Consider the following 22,241-nt stretch of genomic DNA (forward strand, 5'->3'; position numbering starts at 1 on the left):
AAGTTCAATAAATTTTCCCTCTCCTTTCACTAGTCCCTTTTACTTTGTATGTTTTTAAAATTTAAGTTGATAAAGTTGAATGATTTTTTTTTTCCCCTTTTTTTCAGAGTACACAAGAAAAACTGTCAAGCCGAGAGAAGAGTATGCAAGACAGATTACGCCTTGGGCATTTCACAACAGTTAGACATGGTGCTTCATTTACTGAACAATGGACAGATGGTTTTGCATTTCAGAATCTTGTAAAGTTAGTCACTCTTACATTTTAAAAGATTTCGTATTCCTTTGGGTGTTTGTTATTTTCAAAGATTATAGATTTGGAATTATGTTCTATATCTACTCCTCACTGCTCTTTGAAATCATAGAACTTAATACATTTGAAAGGAACATAAAACAGGCATTAAAATTTTAGCTTTAGCAAACTTCTTGATTAGTTAACATTCATCTGTATAGTATGATGTATTATTTTAAATATGACTTTCCAAAACATAAACAGACCTAGCTTTTATAGGTTAGTTGAGATGGAAATTGTTAAAAATTTTAACTTTAATTGCAAGATTTGTATCTATATATCTTGGGGGTTTTCTGCTTAGTTTTTTTTCTTTCCCCCCTCTCCCATTCCCCAATCCTTCCTTCAGCATTTGTCTGCTCATTATCCCTGTGAGAAAGACAGGAATATTTTCTCTACAGTGTCAGACATAATAACTCAAAAGTCAGTTGAACTGAACATGTGGCTTTAGCACTTCTGAGGTAAACTTTAAAATGGAGAAATCCATTTTCTCAAGTTGATGGTAGGAAAGGGTAGGTTGACTGTTTCTGTGTTAAGGAGCCAGGATCTATTGCTGCCCCTCCTCCCCTTTTTTTTTGCTGGAAAACATAAAAACATGCAAAGCAAGAGTAGTGCCAGCATCTAAATCAGCTTTCCCAGAGTCAGTCCAGTTAAATGGAAAATGTAGGCATAGAATCACATAAACATTGCTGTTTCAAACATTGGTTCCCAGGACTTAAGTATAGAATGGTCTTCTATCTATCTCAGTTGATTTACCCAGCTTCTGTTCAACACAACTGTTTCTGGATGTTAGGTATTGAAGGACAGTGTCTTTGTGATGGTAGGAAGTTTGGATTTTAATTCTGTTGATAAAAGGGAGCTGTTAAAGTTTTATATAGTGTGTGTGGTCAAATTTGAGTTTTTGAAAGATAACTGATAGTAATGTAGGAATAATATTGAAAAGAACATAAATTGTTGACAGTTAGATGGAGAAGCATCCAAACAAAAGGTGATTAGTCTTGAGCTAAAATATTAACAGTAGAAGTAGAAAGTAAGAGATAGAGTTGAGATACAACTTAAAAATTTTGTGTTTTTTTGAGCTGCTAAACCCAGATCTACAGTTCTCCTGATAATGAATAAAAGAAGGTTACATAATATAACATTAAATATAAACTAAAATACAAACTCTGTCAGTTGTTAAAATTTCTCCTTTAAGCTGTCAAAGAGTAAAATTGGATCTTATGGGTTGGTGAATGCGTGGAGATCTGGGAAGGTTATCAGGCTCAGAGAGACAATGGAAGCGCCATATCTTTTCCCCATACCTCACCCTGTACAGCTCTTCCATCTGGCTGTTTCTGAGCTATATCCTTTTATAATAAAGCAATAATCCAGTTTTTTAAAAATTACTTGTAATTTTTTCTTACTAATAAGCATTTACTGAGGGCCTACTGTATGTTGTTACATATATATTTTATATCAAACTGTTAATCAGTGTATCCTCCAAAATAGTTGGAGGATAAGAAGAGAAATACAAATTAGTAATATTAAATTGACAATCTCTAAACTGTATGGTCATTACTGAATAATCAGTCACTATATATATGTGTGTGTGTATATGTCCGTTAGAGTAATTCTTTCATTATTTCAGTTAGGATTATTGCTGTTTATTTTTATTAATCTTGATTGTACCCTAAACTAGCTTTAAAATTAATTTTTTAAAAAAACTGAAATTATTCCTACTTCCAATAGAAAACTGGATTAAAGTCATATTCTAACCTTGCTCTCCTTGAGACTTTTCTCCAGCATTTTGCTCTTTTACTTGGGTGCTCCTTCCTTCCTTCCCTTCTTTCATGTTCTGCGCTGCCTGACTTGGGATCATAGGACTTTGAAACATGTGTAAAACAAGTCTTTGTCGGTAGAGTGGAAGTTCTCTAGTGCTGGTCTGAATAGGGGTGAAGGAACAAGGAATTGAAATATTTGACTTGTTCTAAATCTGAGTACCATCACCATGGAGGTTTTGTGTTTTGGGGGGTTTTTTTTTTTTTTTTACATTAAAAGAGTTATACACTGTGACAAAGTGTGATTTATTCCTGGTTTGAGAATGGGTCAGCAGACAAAAATTAATCAGTGTGATATGTCACCTAAAACGATGAAGGAAAACAACCAAAATCATCTCAATTGATGCAATAAAAGAATTAGACAAAATTCCACATCCTGTCACAATCACCATTTAGTTATTAAAAAATTTTTTTCCTAATGTGGAGAGGTGACCTAAGAGGGAAGATAATTATATTAGAACGGGCTTAAGATGTTGTATGATAGGATGGTTTTTAAAAGCTTCAGTTGGAAACAGTAATATTTTTAGTTACATTAATTACCTGTTTTTCAATGCCATCTAAATTTTTCTTGGTGTTTTCTCTCTTCAAAGTGTCAAAATTCCTTCTTTTTTCCTAAATTTCTAAGATCAATTTTTGTTTCATTTCAGTATACCACTTACCCTTTCCTGAAATTTAACAATACATTTAGAAAATAACACTTTATTAATAAATTCACATTTGTCTTTTATAAGTTCTTCTTTAAACAGTGATGAGATGAATGTATAGAACCTACTGCTTAACTCTGTTATTTCTTTTTTTTAATAGCTGATTTATTTTATTCAAGAAATATTTATTGAATGCCTAGCATGTGCCAGTCACTATGCCAGGCACTTAGGGTACAATAAGGTATAAAATAATTGTCTCTCTTCTCATGGAGTGATTTAGTCTAACCAGACACATGGAGATCAAGTGTCCATAGAAATATTTGTTAGAAAAGAGAAGATGGGGAGCTACAAGGTACTGTGACGTTATGTGTGGCAACACATCTTTCTCATCCAAGGGGTTTAGGGAAGACCTCATTTAAAAATGTATGTTTCAAATGAGAAATGGACAGTGAGAAGGTGTTGGTTCACAAGAGTGGGACCATAACGTTACATGTTTATGTTATGTGATTTTTCATGTTTATGAATGTATTTTCATGTTTTAAATGTGAAAAGTAAAGGAAGGTTAATTTTTTTCCACATTTATTTTTATGTAGGCAACAAGAATGGGTGAATCAGCAAAGGGAAGATATTGAAAGGCAAAGGAAACTTCTAGCCAAACGCAAACCTCCCACAGCTAATAATTCTCAGGCACCTTCTACCAATTCTGAATCAAAACAAAGGAAAAACAAAGCAGTCAATGGAGCAGAAAATGATCCCTTCATTAGACCAAATTTACCACAACTGTAAGTTTGCATTTTTAATTTCCTTTTTTTAAAGTGTTGCCAGTGAACATGAATGTTAGTAGTGGGTGTTATTAATAATTAAATAGTAAAAATCATCATGGCCAGGAAAGAAAACAGTATTGCAAAAATTTACTTCTAAATGAATAATAAGCCTCCAAATCTGAATTCTACCTAAGCAGAGATTTACTAATCCTATTTTAAAATGGAGACTTGAGTAGCTAAGAGGAAGCTGGGGTTCACTTTTTCTTCTATGTCTGTGAATGATAGTAGAGTCACTTGTCAATTTTGATTATTCTAGTTCAGTATAATGTTAGTGTTATACTGTTATAATGTTATACTGTTATACTCTTAATGTTCCTTTTTCTGAGAAAATGTTAGCTTAAGTAGTACAGCTGACATATTTTTGTCAACCTATGAAAGCAGCACATTCAGAGGTTATAGGTATTGTTTTTTCCCTTTCTGCTTTGGTTTCTAGGTTTTCTGCTTAAATGGTGAACTACTTTTTATAATTCAGAAGTTGGAGACATTTAAAAAATAATGATATGCTTATCATAGGAAATTTGAAAAACATGAAAGAACAATAAAACAGTAAAGACCATGATCCTATCTCACAGAGAACACCATTGTTACAATTTCTGTGTATAGATGCAACCTAATTTATATAGTTTTTCTGTTTTATAAGACCTTATATAAGTTTGTGTGAGTGGAAAATACATACACACACCCTCTGCTTTATGTTTTAATATGCTTCTCCTTTGTTGAAAGATACTGTTTCATCTGTGCTTTGAAACCCGTCCCCTGCCACATCAGGGACCTCTTCTATTGATACCTCCTTTATCGTGTATCTTCACCCTTTTGCTCTCTACTGGTTGCTTCCTTTTAGGAAACAGAACAAAAAACTCTTCATCAATTAGCAATCTCTCCAGTCTCCATATTGTCATCTTTGTAACTAGGTTTCCTGAAAGACTTGCCTTTGCTTACAGTCTCTGCTACCTCGCTTTCCATTCTCTCTTTTCTTGACTGAAATTGTTCTTTTAAAGATTATGTCCTTGATGCTAAATGCCATAGACATTTGAGTCTTTAACTTGGCAACATTGGATATTGTTGACTACTTATTTTTTCTGAAAAGAAACTTTCTTGCCATGGTTTTTGATAACCTTTTTTTCTGATTTTCATTTTAACTTAATCTGGCTACATCTTTTAAGTCTCTTCTGTGGGCATCATTTACATTATCAATTTGTAAAGCATAGGATTTTTAAGGCTCTGTCCTAGGCCATCTTACCAATTATTCTGTGTATTCTCCATGAGTGAGTATTAGCTACTCCTAGGGTTTCAGTTGCCCTGTTTATGCTGCTGACATCCAAACTTCCTGTCACCAGCCCACTTTTCTCTCTTGAGTGTCAGATGTTTGTATCTCAGTCTTGAATATCATATCCTTGCTTAATTGATATTGGTACTTAAATGCCTCACAAGTGCCTCTAATGGCAGCCTATTCAAAACTGTATGTACTAAACACACAAAATAAAAATGGTATTTATTATTATTTTTCCCATTTCAATCCTCCCCACTCCCTTTTTCCTCTCTCTTTTTTTCTCTTTTCTCTCTCCACACACACACCGACACACACACCCACACACACACACTCCTTGTCTCCTCCTGTTTTCTTAGTTAGTAAATGGTACCACCATCTTCTCAGTTCCACATACCAGAATTTTGGTTGTTACAGGTTTTAAATCAAGATTCCATTTATTTTTCTTAATCCATTTTTATTATCTTTTAGTTTATAAATAAGTGATGATAATCTTATATTTTAAAGTCCCAAATGTAGTTCCTTCTTTAAGTCCTTCCTGATTTGGGCAAGGAGGGGGAGGGGGTTGTTGTGAGTTGCAGTTAAATCCTGTGGTTATTGATATTTTAAAAAAAATAACATGACTTAGTTTTCAAGGGTGAGTAAATTTGTTGCTTTTAAAAGAGTGGATGGATGGGTGAGCAATTGTACAGAAGATGGTATATAAGCTTAATTCCACGCCTTAGACATCCAGTCTGTGCTCAAATGCGTCCACTGCCATCTCTTACTTGGGTTCTTTCTTCCCACCCCCACCCACTCTGACACCTTTCAACTTTGGTCTAGGCCATCTTGTAGTCAGAGTCCTGTTTTTTCCAAAATAAAAATATGATCCTTTCTTTTTCTTCCCTGTAAACCTAACATAATTCTTTGTTGCTTGTATAATACAGTCCAGAAAGTACTTTTGACCTGGCAGTTTCTGACCTCTCTCGCCTCATCTTTTATCATTGACCAGTGCCTCCAACTCACCACCAGCTTTTAAACTCCAGCACATTGTCATAATTTCTGTTCATCTTTTGAATCCCATACTAGATACTGATTCCTCTTGAAAGCTTCTCCTTGACCCTTGAAGGATAGGACTCAGTTATCGCTAGAGGTATTCAGTGATAACCTGATACTCATACCTCTATATTCAGTCACAGCATCATCATCCACTCAGTTAATGACACTAGAAACATCCTAGATGTTTGCCTTTCCCTTGTTCTCTGTGTCTATTTACATAACGTTTTTGTATCTTGTCCATCTTCACTACCACTATCTTACTATACGACTGCTGCTCTCTCTCTCTTTTTTAACATCAATTACTGTTTCCTACCTTTCACATGATGTCTTTTTCATGTCTAACCTCCTTCACTAGCCTTCAAGATAAAATGCACTCTCATGAAGACCCTTTATAGGCCTTCTGATTTCTCTCTTTCTCCAGTGTCTTCCCTATGCATCCGGCATTAAATTCTTTCAGTTCTTTAAATGGACTATGCTTTACTTGTTTCTGCACCTTTGTATATCTTGTTCTTTGCCTTTCTTTACCTGTTCCATTTTCTATTTGTCCTTTATGACTTGCCTCATATGTCAGTTCCAATAGTAAATCCTCTGACCTTTTTTCTTCCTAGTTTCTTCCCCATTTCCCCTCAAGTTAGGTACCTTTTGTACTTGCCTGTTAGTATTGGAGGTCTTGTCTCCATATTCTCTGTACACTCCCAGTATCTAGTACAGTGCCTAGCATATAGAAAATGGTCAGTAAATACTAAATTATAGTACATAAGCATTTGATTGAGTTTCATTTTCTCCTTCTCAAAAGACCATTTTTCTAGTTTGCCACAGGTGTTTTGCTTCTGACTTGTCTTCTAGGATGCTTCTAGCTCTAACAGTAGTTCATTAGTCATAGATTGTCTCATTTCCATCTCAGTTTATTGCATGTGTTGACTTAGAACTAACTCTGAAGTTACACTGCTATGTGTTCTTAGAGTGGCAGATGAAGTAATACAACATAGCAGTTGGATTGCATCCTTACGTAAGTACAGATTTAAATAAGGAAAAAAGCGACAGAAACACTTGGATTCATATATATGAATTTGATTTTATCAGCCATGCATTGCAATAGTCTTCTAAAACTTCTTTTATATCCGTTTGTACAGAACATCTAGTAAAGTAATTAGAATGCTGCTGCTGCTGCTAAGTCGCTTCAGTCATGTCCGACTCTGTGCGACACCATAGACGGCAGCCCACCAGGCTCGGCCATCCCTGGGATTCTCCAGGCAAGAATACTGGAGTGGGTTGCCATTTCCTTCTCCGGTGCATGAAAGGGAAAAGTGAAAGTGAAGTCACTCAGTCGTGTCCGACTCTTAGCGACCCCATGGACTGTAGCCTACCAGGCTCCTCCATCCATGGGATAGAGATCATGAATCTTTCATTACTTTTTTAATCAAGAAATTAAAGTAGAAAATAGGACTTCCCTGGTAGTCCAGTGGTTAAGAATCCGCCTGCCAACATTCAATCTCTAGTTGAGGAAGATTCTAGTAAGGGCAGCTTAGCCGCAGGGCTGCTAAGCCTATGTGTCACAGCTACTGAGCCTGTGCACTCTGGAGCCCATGCTCTGCAACAAGAGAAGCCACCGCAATGAGAAGCCTGTACACAACTGGAGAGTAGCCCCTGCTCACTGCAACTAGAGAAAGCCTGCACATAGCAACAAAGACCCAGTGCAGCCAAAAAATAAATACTATTAAAGAAAGTTACTGCTGTGTAGTGGTTAGGATTTTAAACTCTTTAGTCAGATGTGGAATCCAACCTTGACTTTTCCAGTTTTAATTTTTTGATAAATTGTTTTACTTCCTTGTGAAAGTAGCTATGTCATAATGATGAAAAGATGATATGAGATGAACTTATACAGTACTTGCATGGTTGCTGGTTCTTAACTAATTTTTAACTACCAGCAAGATTCAGTCAAGGTTTTTTTTAATTTATTTATTTTTAATTGAAGGATGATTGCTTTATAATATTGTGTTCAGTCAAGTTTTTTAGGTAGTAATTTCTCATTTTAGTCACAAAGACTTACTATTCAAAGTAAAAATAGTTTGCATCACTTGAGTCACGCAGTCATGTCTGACTCTTTGTGACCCTGTTGACTGCAGCACTAGTTTGCATAGCTAGTGTTATCTAAGGATAATACCTAAACAACAATACATGTTAATCAAGATTTTGACTTCCTGTTAAATATATTTTAAATTGTTTTGATTTTATCTATATGTTTTGTGTTTTACAAAGGATGACTACAATGTAAATACTAATATTTTACCTTATATTTCATATGAATGAAGTTTTAGAGGTCACTCTTTTCTCATTTAAAGCTTAAATTTTAACTGAAGATTATATTTTATATAGCATAAAGTTATTACTTTGTGGATTACTTATCTCTGGTCATTAAACTGAATGACTTTTTAAGTAATAAAATGTGTTTTTAGAGTAGTTAGCTGACAACAGTATTGAGCCAAAAGTGTGGGGTTCCCATATACCTGCTGTCCTCACAACCTCTCCCACTGCCAGTGTCCTGCACCACAGTGCACATCCGTGACCATCAATGACCCTGTGTGACAGCCCAAAGTGTAGCATGCATCGAGGTTCACTTTTGGTGTTATATATCCTGTGGGTTTTTACAAATAAGTAATTTTTAAAAATCCTTGCTGAAAAAAATCTGGCGTTGGTACATCTAATCCATTTTAATTTCATGTATTTACTTATTTATTAGAGCTTAAGTCTCATCTTTCTTCATGCTTTCTGTTTATCCTGCCTAATCTCTCCTTTTTTTCCATTTGCCTCATCTTAGACCACTTAGTTTTTGTTTATTTGATTCTTTTTCTCTATTAGAAGTATGTTGTGTTCATATACATACATAGGTACACACACACATACACATGTTACTTAAAGACACTGTCTTGTATAGTCAGTGTTCATCTAAACTTTATCTATGTATCTATCACTGTGTTGCTTTTCATTGATCCTGGATTTCTGATTTTTACCTCTAGTGAGGTCTTTTTGCCTAAGAATACCCTTTAGTAATTTCCTTTTAGTGTGGGTCTGTTGGTAGTGATGTCTTGCAGTGTTGGTTGGTCTGAAAAGAACTCTTTTGCCTTCATTCTTAAAATATTTTTACTGGTTTTAGGTTGGTGGTTATTTGAAGATAGGATCTTACTGTCTTCTAACTTAAATTACTACTATTGATGAGTCAGCTGACTCTGTAGAAAACGATCTTAAATGGAGCAGAAGCAATATTTGGAGATTAGGTAACTGAGAATATTTTAAAATAAATGAACAAGATCAGTCTATAGATTCATGAAGGTCAGAGAATTCCGAGTAGGATGAATAAAAAGAAGTACTCAAACACATCATAATGAAATTTCAGAAAATCAAGGCAATGAGAAAAAATTCTCAAAAGCAGCCAAATAGGGGGACTTCCAGTGGTTTAGACGCTGTGCTTTTACTGTAGGGGATGCAGGTTTGATCCCTGGTTAAGTGGTTAGGGAACTAAGATCTGACAGGCCATGAGGCACAGCCAAAACAAAAAAAGGGCCTCCAACATAAAAATATATTAAATGTAAAAATTAAGGGAAAAAACATTCTAGACAGATGGCAATTGAAAGAAAATCATATTTATAGCAGATACAGTGAAATTTAAACCAAAAAGTTACAAGAAATAGTGATTATTTCATAACTATAAAAGTTTAAAATCACCAGGAACATATAATAATTCTAAATTTGTATGCATAACAACATGCCCTCAAGATAAATAAAAAATTGACAGTACTTTAAGGATATATGGACATATCCACAAATTATAATGGGAGATTTCAACACATACATTTCTTAGTAATAGAACATATAGATAAAAATAAAACTATATAAAATAGAAGCACAGTATGAGTATAGAAAATTTTAGTGGGATTGACAGGCTTGACCTAATGAGCGTGTTACCCCCTAACATTTGCAGAATATATGTTCTTTTTAAAAATGGACTTTTATAAAAATTGACCACGTTGAGTCATAGAACAGGTCTAAGCAAAGTTCAAAGGATCAAAAGAGTTTTATGTAAAACAGACATTGTTTCTTCCTTTAAATGTTTGGTGGGACTCATGGGTGAAACTTAACAGATTGAAATCATATAAAATATGTTCTCTCATCACAGTGGAATTAAACTAGAAATCAGAAACAAAGAGTGCAAAAGTCTCATCGGAAATGAGAAGATATTTTTAGATGAATGATACCGAAAGTGCTACATGGCAAAAATTTTTTAGGTAAATCTGAAACAGTATCTAGAGGGACATTTATAGCCTTATATACGTATATAAGAAAAGAAGAAAAGCTAAAACTTTATCAGAAAATGAGCAGAATTAACCAAGAAAAGGAGAAAGAGAAAAATAAGAGCAGAAATTTTGATACAGGAAATAATAATACAATACAGAGCATCAACCAATCCAAAAGGGATTGTGGGGTTTTTGTGGGTGAGGAAGGACTAATAAAATTGAAAACAAGAAAGAAAAAAGAATCATCATCAGGAATGAAAGAAACAATGTTATTATAGAATGTACACATACTTAAAAAAACTATTATAAATGACTTAAATTTAAAATTTTTGTGCAATGGATAAATTTCTAGAAAAATACAAGTTAACAAAATTGACACTAGAACAAACAAAATCAAATAGTTCTGTAACTGTTAAAGAAGTTGAATCTGTTAAAATCTTTGATCATAGAAAACTCAGGTACAGATGATTTCATCTATGAACTCCACTATAGCCATTTAAAGAAGAAATAGTGCCAATCTTTCAAAACCTTTTGAAGACCAGCTAAGGGAGAAATACTTCCAACTTATTTTAGGCCAGCACAGTAGTGGTATCGAAATTCAAGAAAGACCATACAGGAAAAGACAGTTATAACCTAATTTGTCATGGTGGTGTTTAGTGGCTAGTTCAATTCAGTTCAGTTGCTCAATCGTGTCCGACTCTGCGACCCCATGAACTGCAGCATGCCAGGCCTCCCTGTCCATCACCAACTGCCGGAGTCTCCCCAAACCCATGTCCATTGAGTTGGTGATGCCATCCAACCATCTCATCCTCTGTCCCCTTCTCCTCCTGCCCTCAATCTTTCCCAGCATCAGGGTCTTTTCCAATGAGTCAGCTCTTCGCATCAGGTGGCCAAAGTATTGGAGTTTCAGCTTCAACATCAGTCCTTCCAATGAACACCCAGGACTGATCTCCTTTCGGATGGACTGGTTGGATCTCCTTGCAGTCCAAGGGCCTCTCAAGAGTCTTCTCCAACACCACAGTTCAAAAGCATCAATTCTTTGGCGCTCAGCTTTTTTCACCGTCCAACTCTCACATCCATGCATGACCACTGGAAAAACCATAGCCTTGACTAGACAGACCTTTGTTGGCAAAGTAATGTCTCTGCTTTTTAATATGCTCTCTAGGTTGGTCATAACTTTCCTTCCCAGGAGTAAACGTCTTTTAATTTCATGGCTGCAATCACCATCAGCAGTGATTTTGGAGCCCAAAAAAATAAAGTCAGCCACTGTTTCCACTGTTTCCCCATCTATTTGCCATGAAGTGATGGGACTGGACGCCATGATCTTCATTTTCTGAATGTTGAGCTTTAAGCCAACTTTTTCACTCTCCTCTTTCACTTTCATCAAGAGGCTCTTTAGTTCTTCTTCACTTTCTGCCATAAGGGTCGTCTCATCTGCATATCTGAGGTTATTGATATTTCTCCCAGCAATCTTGATTCCAGCTTATGCTTCCGCCAGCCCAGCGTTTCTCATGATGTACTCTGCATATAAGTCAAATAAGCAGGGTGACGATATGCAGCCTTGATGTACTCCTTTTCCTATTTGGAACCAGTCCATTGTTCCATGTCCAATTCTAACTGTTGCTTCCTGACCTGCATACAGGTTTCTCAAGAGGCGGGTCAGGTGGTCTGGTATTCCATCTCCTTCAAAATTTTCCACAGTTTGTTGTGATCCACACAAAGGCTTTGGCATAGTCAATAAAGCAGAAATAGATGTTTTTCTGAAACTCGCTTGCTTTTTCGATGATCCAGCGGATGTTGGCAATTTGATCTCTGGTTCCTCTGCCTTTTCTAAAACCAGTTTGAACATCTGGAAGTTCACGGTTCACGTATTGCTGAAGCCTAAGTTGTGTCCAACTCTTCTGCAACCCCATGGACTGTAGCCTGCTAAGCTTCTCTGTCCCTGGGATTTCCCAGGCAAAAATACTGGAGTGGATTGCCATTTCCTTCTTCAGAGCATCTTCCTGACCCAGGAATTGAACCCACATCTCTTGCTTTGGCAGGCGGATTCGTTACCACTGAGCCACCAGGGAAGCTGTACTGATAAATGATAGTCTAATATCATTTATAAAAGTAAATGCAAAAATATTAGCAACCCCACATATAATACATAAAAATGAGAATTTATCAAGACCAGTTTGGATTTATTTTAGGTATGATGGGTTGGTTTAATGTAAGAAAAATCAATGTAATTTTTACATGAAGAGAAAGATTATATGATTATCTTAATAGATTCCAAAATAAAAAATAATATGTAAAATTCAGCACTGATCTGTCTTTAAACTCTTAGCAAGCAACCAATAGAAGATAATTTCCTTAATCCTCAGTATACATTCATTTCTCTTTTTGCTTTCATGTCTACATGCCGTATTTATGGGTCACCATGAGGACATGGGTCACCATGTCCTCGTATACCCTGTTTCTTCCTCCTGGCTTCTTTCTGCTGCTTCTGTTAAACTGGGCTCAGATATTACCTCTTATGTGCCTTTTCCCAGTTTCCTTCAGATAAAAGTTTTTTTTCTTTACACTGTGTACTCATAGCTGTATCATCCAAGATAATCACCGTATTTTAAGGTCAACTAATTAGCGGTGTTAATCCCATTGTATCCTTTTCGTTTAAGCACATTCATAAGTCCTGATGATTAGAATGTGGCATTTTTGGAAAGTCATTGTTCTACCTACACAGCCTCCCCTCTGACCTAAGATTCATTTCTTTTCCACATGCAAAATTCATTTATCCTATCTGCAAAGTCTTGTCAACCTCTTTACAGCCTTAACTCCACATTAAAAAAAACCGTACCTAAATCTCATCAACTTAGACATTCTAAATTTTGTTACCTAAACAAATTATGAGTGAGACTTTGTGTATAATCTGCCCTGAGACCAATTCTTCTTAACCTATGAACCTGTGAACATCAAGAAACAAATTACTACCTCTTCCCAAAATACAGTGATGGGGACAGCCATAGGATAAGAGTTATAGACATTTCCTTTCAAATAGAAAAAGATTAAAGGTGTCCCTGATCCCAAGCAGTTTCAAGATCTGGTAATAATTTTTCTGTAGCTTGTGACTCTTGAAGCTTCTGTCCTCTGTTTTTCATGAAGATTTCTTTTTCGTGAAGGTTAGCATGTATTTGCTGCTGAGTAGCTTTACAACCATTTTCTTGTTTGTAGAGTTTTGACTGTTTGACAGCCTTTCACTTTGTGCTGTCTGTGTCCCTTAAAATCCAAGCTGGCAGTGTTTTTGTTGGTAAAAAGTTCTCAAGAATCTTGTGGATCTCATGTGTGACACAAGCGTTCATTCCATTAGACAAGAGGATCCTCCATTAGACAAGAGAATCCTCCAGGTTTGTTTTTTTTTTTCTAGATAATTTTATCACTATTTTTGACTTCTGCTGAGAAGGCTGAAGGGATCTGTAAGTCACACACTTCATCTTTTTAAAGACTGCTTATGTGACAAATACTCTGGCTTCTCTGGAGTATTGGCAAAAGGTTGTTCAAACTACATCCTGTGTTTTAAGAGCAGCTTTGACCATGAATCTCAATTTTGGTGTATTTTGCACTCTGAATAAAATGAAAATTTCTTAAACCATTAAATCTTAGTTGGATTAAACCCATTAAATTTGTGGTTGAACATTTCTTATTTTTTACCTTTGATTTATCTTTTCTCACATTTTAGTGTAAATGGTGAGAAGAAACCAGTCCAGATTTTCAACACTGTTTGGAAATCTGCAGAGTTCATTTCTTACATGTTTGGCTTTCTGTATAACTACAGGATACAATTTTGCTAAGCTTTCTTTCATTATAACAAGGATTCCTCCAGTTTTCTATAACATATTTTTCATTTCCTTCTGAGTTTTCACCAGTAGCACCTCTCCCATCTACCAGATGATCCATTCATGACAATTTAGGTGTTCTCTTAAGGCAATATGTTTTCCACACTGTGCTCCTTGTGGAATTCCTTGCATCCTCACTTGGCAGAGTTGTTAATATTCATATTTCTGCTAATAGTCCATTCAAGGCAGCCTAAGGTTATTTTAAAATCATGCTCCTCTGAATTCTCCCAGCCTCTTGCCCACTGCCCACTTCCAAAGTCACTTCTGTGTTTTTAGGTGTTTGTTATGGAAATATCCCCTTTCTAGGTACCAGGATCTGTAGTAATTTCATACTGCTGCTGTAACAAATTGCCACAAATTCAGTGAGTTCAGTTCAGTTCAGTCTCTCAGTCGTGTCCGACTCTTTGCGACCCCATGAATTGCAGCATGCCAGGCCTCTCTGTCCATCACCAGCTCCCGGAGTCTACCCAAACCCATGTCCATCGAGTCGGTGATGCCATCCAACCATCTCATCCTCTGTCATCCCCTTCTCCTCCTGCCCCCAATCCTACCCAGCATTAGGGTCTTTTCCAGTGAGTCAACCCTTTGCATGAGGTGGCCAAAGTATTGGAGTTTCAGCTTTAACATCAGACCTTCCAATGAACACCCAGGATTAATCTCTTTTAGGATGGATTGATTGGATCTCCTTGCAGTCCAAGGGACTCTCGAGAGTCTTCTCCAACACCACAGTTCAAAAGCATCAATTCTGCGGCGCTCAGCTTTCTTCACCGTCCAACTCTCACATCCATACATGACCACTGGAAAAACCATAGCCTTGACTAGACGTACTTTTGTTGGCAAAGTAATGTCTCTGCTTTTAAATATGCTATCTAGGTTGGCCATAACCTTCCTTCCAAGGAGTAAGCGTCTTTTAATTTCATGGCTGCAGTCACCATCAGCAGTGATTCTGGAGCCCAAAAAAATAAAGTCAGCCACTGTTTCCACTGTTTCCCCATCTATTTCCCATGAAGTGATGGGACCAGATGCCATGATCTTAGTTTTCTGAACGTTGAGCTTTAAGCCGACTTTTTCACTCTCCTCTTTCACTTTCATAAAGAGGCTCTTTAGTTCTTCTTCACTTTCTGCCATAAGGGTGGTGTCATCCGCATATCTGAGGTTATTGATATTTCTTCCGGCAATCTTGATTCTAGCTTGTGTTTCTTCCAGCCCAGCGTTTCTCATGATGTACTCTGCATATAAGTTAAATAAGCAGGGTGACAATATACAGCCTTGACGTACTCCTTTTCCTATTTGGAACCAGTCTGTCCAGTTCTAACTGTTGCTTCCTGTCCTGCATACAGGTTTCTCAAGAGACAGGTCAGATGGTCTGGTATTCCCATCTCTTTCAGAATTTTCCACAGTTTATTGTGATCCACACAGTCAAAGGCTTTGGCATAGTCAATAAAGCAGAAGTAAATGTTTTTCTGGAACTCTCCTTGCTTTTTCGATGATCCAATAGATATTGGCAATTTGATCTCTGGTTCCCCTGCCTTTTCTAAAACCAGCTTGAACATTCAGTGAGTTAAAACAACACAAATTTATTATCTTATAGTTTTGGAGATCAGAAATCCAAAATGGATCTCATTGGGCTAAAATCGGGGTATTGTCAGGGGTGCATTACTCATGGTGGCTCTAGAAAACAGTCCTTGCTTTTTCCAGCTTCTAGAGCCTGTCCACATTTCTTGGTTCATGATCCCCTTCCAACTGCAAGCCAGCAGTAGCAAGTCAAATCTTTGTCATGTCATGTCACTGATTCCAACATCTCTGCCCATCTCCTCACATTTTAAGGCCTCTTGTGATTACATTGAGTCCACCAAGGGTAATCCAGAATACATCCCTACTTTAAAGTAAGCTAATAATTATCAGCTTTAATTTCATCTCTTACTTCAATTCTCCTTTGCTGTGTAACTCAGCATACTCACATCTACAGGAATTAGGATGTAGACATCTTTATGGGGCTGTTATTCTACACACCATACCAACACTTGGTGTATTAGTTCTCAATTTTTTTTTTTTTTTGGTATATTGAATCCTGGGCTCTTCAGAGGAAACTAGTTTCATCTTTCCCATATTCCCCCATTTCTTTTTCCCAGTGGTACTTAAAAAGAAAAAAATTTTAGGTTAAATTTGCATAACATACAGTTAGCCATTTAAAAGCATATAGTTCAGTGGCATTTAGTGCATTCACAGTGCTATGCAGTGTTGTGCAACCAAGACCTCCCTTTATTTTTGAAACATTTTATTCATCCAGAACACCTAATGTCCATTAATTAATCACTCCCCATTCCTGCCTCCCTACATCCTCCTGGTAACAAATAATCTGCTTTCTCTATGTATTTGCCTCTTCTGAATAGTGCATTGAAGAGAATCATACAGTAGATGTCTGTCCTTATGGCAGTAGCATACTCTTTTGATGACCATAACTGTATTAATTTTTGCAATAGGAAGTATGAGTCCTTCTTTTCTTTTTCAATATTGTTTTGTTTGTTTGAGGACCCTTGCACATTGCATTTTAATAAAGAATCAGCTTTCCCGTTTCAGCAAAATGGGTGATATGTATTTTGATCAGGATTATATTGGGTCTGTGGGTCACTTGGGGAAAGAATTGCCCTCTTAACAATAGTAAGTCTGCTAATCTTAAGGACATGAATACTGATGTCCTTTCATTTAATTAGTATGCTTTCATTTCTTCAGCAATATTTTGTAGTTTTTAGCATCCAAGTCACTTCCTGAGTAATTTGATCCTATGTATATTATTGTTTTGGGTTCTGTTATTAATTGAATTGTAGTCTTAGTATCTTTTTTACTTTGTTCATTGCTGATGCATACAAACACATTTGATTTTTGTGTGTTAATCTCATGCCCAGCAACTTTGCTGAATTTATTAGCGCTTGTTCATTTTTAGAGATTTTCTACATGTAGAGTTAAGTCATCTGTGACTAGAAATAGTTTTACTTCTTCCTTTCCGAATTCAGTGTATTTTTTTTCCTTAAGTCCTCTGAGAGGACTTCAGTACAATATTGAACAGCAGTGGTAAAAGCATTCTTGTCTTGTCCCTGGCCTTGAGGGGAAAGTTTTTACTCTTTCACCATTGAGTGTGATATTGGTTACGGTTTTTTAAATAAATGCCCTTTATCATGTTAAGAAACTTTTTTCTATTTCTAGTTTTTTTTTTTTAGGGCTCTTCAAAGGCAGAGTAGTCTCATCTACTTCCTCCCTCGTTTAAAAAAGTCTGCTCCTCAATGTGTGGCTTAGTTCAATATTCTGTAAAGGTTTGCTAAATTGTACAAAAAAACCGGCTTGATATTTTTTTTTCTTATGTGCCTTTAACATTCTATTTACCAGATCTTGTATTCCTTAACTCTGAGACTTCAGATTAGTTTCCTCCGTAAACAGAATACCCTTAAAGAATTGGATATCAATTTCTTTGAAATGCGTATTCTGTTTTCTGCAGATATCCTACATTTCTATTAAACTCTTGGAAAACAATTTTTGAATTAAAAATAAAATTCTTTTTCATTCATTTAGTTCAGTTCAGTTCAGTCACTCAGTCGTGTCCGATTCTTTGCAACCCCATAAACTGCAGCACGCCAGGCCTCCCCCGTCCATCACCAACTCCCAGAGTTCACCCAAACCTATGTCCATTGAGTCGGTGATGCCATCCAAGCATCTCATCCTCTGTTGTCCCCTTCTCCTCCCGCCCTCAATCTTTCACAGCATCAAGGTCTTTTCCAGTGAGTCAGCTCTTTGCATCAGGTGGCCAAAGTATTGGAGTTTCAGCTTCAGCATCAGTCCTTCCAATGAATATTCAGGACTGATCTCCTTTAGGATGGACTAGTTGGATCTCCTTGCAGTCAAAGGGACTCTCAAGAGTCTTCTCCAACACCACAGTTCAAAAGCATCCATTCTTCGGCACTCAGCTTTCTTTATTCATTCATACTCACTGTGAAAGATTATCAGTGGTTAAGTTTATGTTTGAGTTTTAAATTTCTTGGCTTTTTGAATAATTTTGTATTAAACCTACTGAACAGTTTTATTTATGGTTTTTAGCATCTCCTAAATACATATACATAAATGTGTAATAAAAATTAATATTCAATCTATAATATGAGATAGGATTCATAAAGGGAGAGATTGGACTTTGCACTCTATGAATAAGATTTGCTAAGTAATCTAAGCAATTGACTTGCTTAAGGTGGATGTTTTTTAAGCGTCTTAAAAAGCACATCATAAAATTAATTGATGTGGCAATTAAAAGTCATCAAAATTAGCATTTTCCTAGCTTACCTCTTTCCGTATATAAAATAAAATCCAGTTTCTATAAGTAAGATTGTCCCCAATTAATTTTATCTAAATACATTTAAATTTTATCTATAAGTATTTTTCATCAATGGAAATAAATAGCAGATATCTAAAGTGCTAATATGGTCCATGGGGTCTCAACGAGTTGGACACAACTGAGCGACTTCACTTTCCACTTTTTAAAGTGCTAATATATGTCAGGTGCTTTCTGATAAGGAAGTGCAAAGAAATGTAAGAAATGTCTTTTGCTGTTTGGTGGTTTGCATTCTATTTTGTGAGACAGGAATAGGAATTCTTAAACTGCTATGTTTGAACTGCAAAGTTACGTATATGTGAAATTAGATACCATGATCATAAAATGGTAAGAATTACTGTCCAAGAAAGTCAGTAGCCTAGTAGTACTGTCTGTGACATTTGCTTATTGATGCTTCAAAACCAAGCAGAGAGAAATTAGTATGTATATATTTTGCTGTTTATTTGAAGCTTTATAGTGGTAGTAATCAAATGCAATAAAGAAATAGCAAAGTTCTGTTGCTGCTGAAAGTTGCCATTAATCTTTAGTGAGAATTGCATGCGTTTCATATTAGGATTAGACCTATAAAATAATGCTCTGAGGACAAAGCTTTTGAAATCAATGAGGTATCATTATACTAAGTAAATTTAGGGAAGGGACTATTTGTGTGCATTTGCTTTATTATTTTTTTTAATTTATTTATTTTAGTTGGGGGCTAATTACTTTACAATATTGTAGTGGTTTTTGCCATAAATTAACATCAGCCATGGGTTTACATGTGTTCCCCATCCTGAACCCCCCTGCCACCTCCCTCCCCATTGTATTTGCTTTAATTAAAGGGATGTAGATGATATATATTTGAGCCACAGCACAAACATATTAACAGCTGGAACTGAATGCTAGTTAATAGCCAATATGCATTACACTATAAAATGTATAAGATTAACTATACAGTATTCAACAGACTATGACACCATGGAACTAATTGACATTGATTTATTATTAACTCAGAAGAACAGCAGCTATTGAAAACTACTGCCAACTTAAGACAGTCAAAAATTTTAGGAAACTAAATTAGCCATACTAATTTTACCTTATGAATACTAAATTTAACTGTATTTTAACTCAATAAAAACCAAAGTATAGAATTGTATTTTATTCCGGTATAGAAACAAACAAAATATTTACATATTTAAAAAAATTAGTTCTGAGCCCATCCTATGGTCTACTGGTGGGCCTAAAACCTTATTTTAAGAATAGCAAATTACTATATTGTTATACAAGTAATTTTCATTGATGGCATATATGCATATCCAGAAACTATTTGCCAAAATTCCTATGGTTTTACTTTACTGAATTAGTTGAGATATTATCAGTTTTAGTTTCCAAACCTCTTTTTTAAAAAAATACCACCTTTCCCTCTTCTTATTTCATTCCATCTGCATGAATGTTTCACATTCACAGCGCAGTGTTTAGTTCTCTAAATTTATGTTAAGCAACTGCTGCACTATATTGCTGTATTCAGTATAATAAAATCCAGTGGTTATGTTTACCTAAGACTAGGTAGAGAGAGTTAATTTTAAATGTTTTTCACTCTTAAGATATTTCTAGTGGAATACTAACTGAATTTCTTGGAGGTGTTTGATTATTTCATTTGAATGCCCTTTCTATGATATTAATATTTTAATTAGCATCTAGCTTAAGGGAAATAGCATTTATACTGAATGTTGCTGAGGGATATAAACCAAGCATAAATAAATCGTACTTGGGGTTTGGGGCTTAACCAAATATACCCAGAATACGTAAGTAAACAAGGGCCTAAATGTGCTAGATAAAAGCAGTTCTTTCAGTACTGGGTATGAAATGGAAGTTGTTTTGTAGTGTGTATGTGTGTGTGTTTTCCTCTTTCACTTTAATGATACAGAATCATGTTTTCTTATTAATATTATAATAGGTATATATCTTACTAAAGTTCTACATATATTACGCTACAGTTGAACCCTAAACAACATGAGGGTTTGGGGCTCTAACCCTCCCTACAGTTGAAAATTTGCATATAACTTCACAGCTGGCCTTTGTATCTGCAGTTCCACATCCACAGAGACACCAACTCCAGACTATGTAGTGTACTGTAATATGTATTTATTTTAAAAATCTTCATGTATGTGGACCTGTGCAATTCAAACCCTTGTAATTCAGGGGTCAGCTGCAGTGATTTTTTTCTAATTTACAGAAGAATATTTGAAATTAATAATAAAACAACCATAAAGTACTCTCACGTGTTTATCTATTTATATTTATTAATAATTGGGTGGGTTTTGGCAACCCTCTCTTACTTATTCACTAGCACATGGAAGCAGAGAAGAGAAAAATGTCTTCGTTTCTTTCTTTAACTAGTGCCCAAATTGGACTGATTACCTTTGCAGTGATTTCCCAGTACTCTTAAAATGAAATTCATTCCTTGGTCTAAAATCCATCCTGCTTTTAGATGCTGTTCCTCTGCTTTATCTCTTGCTGACAGCCTCTTTGAATATATTCTGATACTTGCTTTTTTTTTCCTCTTCTCAGTATCAGTCTATTTCCATCTTGGTGTCTTTGTACCTGCTTTAACCTGTATCTAGAACATACTCCCCTAGGTCATCTTGTGGTTGTCCTTTTGACATTCAGATCAAGACCATCTCCCTAAAACTCGGTGCAAATTAGTATAATACAGTCAGTTATTATTACACCAGCCTTTCTAATTCTCTTTATAACGCTTACTGTTATTCGGGATTGTTTTATTTCTGGACTAAATTGTTTCTCTTCTGCTTCCTTACCCCCTATACTCCCACTATGAAGTGTAAGTTCAAACCAGAGAGTGTTGAGGAGCTGTCTTTTTCATTGCATCCTTAGGATCTAAATTCATTAAATGGTACTCATTTAATGGTACTCATTAAATAGTTGCTGAATTTATAAGTCAGTCAATTGTTCCATCTGTATTAGATACACTCTGAAGAATACCTTCAAGCACTTTAGGCTTATGTTTTTGGGGCTGAAAGTTGTCAACATTTTAATATTTTTATTTGATTAATTTTATTTTGCTGGTTGTTAATAAGAAATAATAAGTATTAATCTTAATATCTAGAATTACAATTTCATTTTGACAGGTTGACTTTGGCAGAATATCATGAACAGGAAGAAATTTTCAAACTTAGACTAGGACATCTCAAAAAGGTACGTGAAGCATATGCTGGCCGTTTTATTTTACCAGAGGTTGTGGAAAGTTGTGTTATAAGTTTCTTATTAAAGAAGGCAAAACTTAGAGAAAAAGGACCCAAATTTAAAACTTTATAGACAAAAAAAGAGGGGCATAAAAGTTGCATTTTTATGTTCAGTATATTAAAATAACATTCCTTTACCTTGTGGTAATTTACAGACATTTCAGATGCTGATAATACCATGTCCCTGGGACTTCTCAATGCAGGGGGATGCTGATTCGATCCCTGGTCTGGGGACTGAGATCCCACATGACACGTGTGGTCAAAAAGTTAAAAAAACAAAAATCCATGTCCCTGTAGTGGAGGAATGATCCTGGACAGAACCCCAGGTTCTTAAGATTACTGTTAAATACTATCTGTTTAAAAAAAAAAAGCTTTATTTTTAAGATGAAATGTAAGAGTCTATGTTGTTGTGTCCATTTCATAACAAATTGAAACAATTGTGAATTAGTAACAGGTTTCTTTGACTTAACTTTAAAGTTACCAAGTACCTGATTAAATGTTTCATTTAAAATATATACATTGGCAAATTTAGAAGAGCCTGATCAGCGGTAATAATATGAAGTGATATAATTCAGAAAAACATT

General features: G+C 35.6%; 1 protein-coding gene across 2 annotated transcripts in view; it reads left to right on the forward strand.

Annotated features, from left to right (window-relative positions):
* TLK1 (tousled like kinase 1) overlaps positions 1-22,241 on the forward strand; it is a 179,858-nt gene that overhangs the window by 127,954 nt on the left and 29,663 nt on the right. For both annotated transcript variants that reach the window (XM_081577836.1, XM_081577835.1), the window contains 3 exons: positions 108-244; positions 3,341-3,529; positions 21,544-21,610. In XM_081577836.1, the coding sequence (XP_081433962.1) occupies positions 108-244; positions 3,341-3,529; positions 21,544-21,610 (393 nt within the window). The remainder of the gene's footprint in view (positions 1-107; positions 245-3,340; positions 3,530-21,543; positions 21,611-22,241) is intronic.

Source organism: Giraffa tippelskirchi, chromosome 3 (assembly GCF_054371585.1).
Source record: "Giraffa tippelskirchi isolate mGirTip1 chromosome 3, T2T-mGirTip1v1.2.pri, whole genome shotgun sequence".
Lineage (NCBI taxonomy): Eukaryota > Metazoa > Chordata > Mammalia > Artiodactyla > Giraffidae > Giraffa > Giraffa tippelskirchi.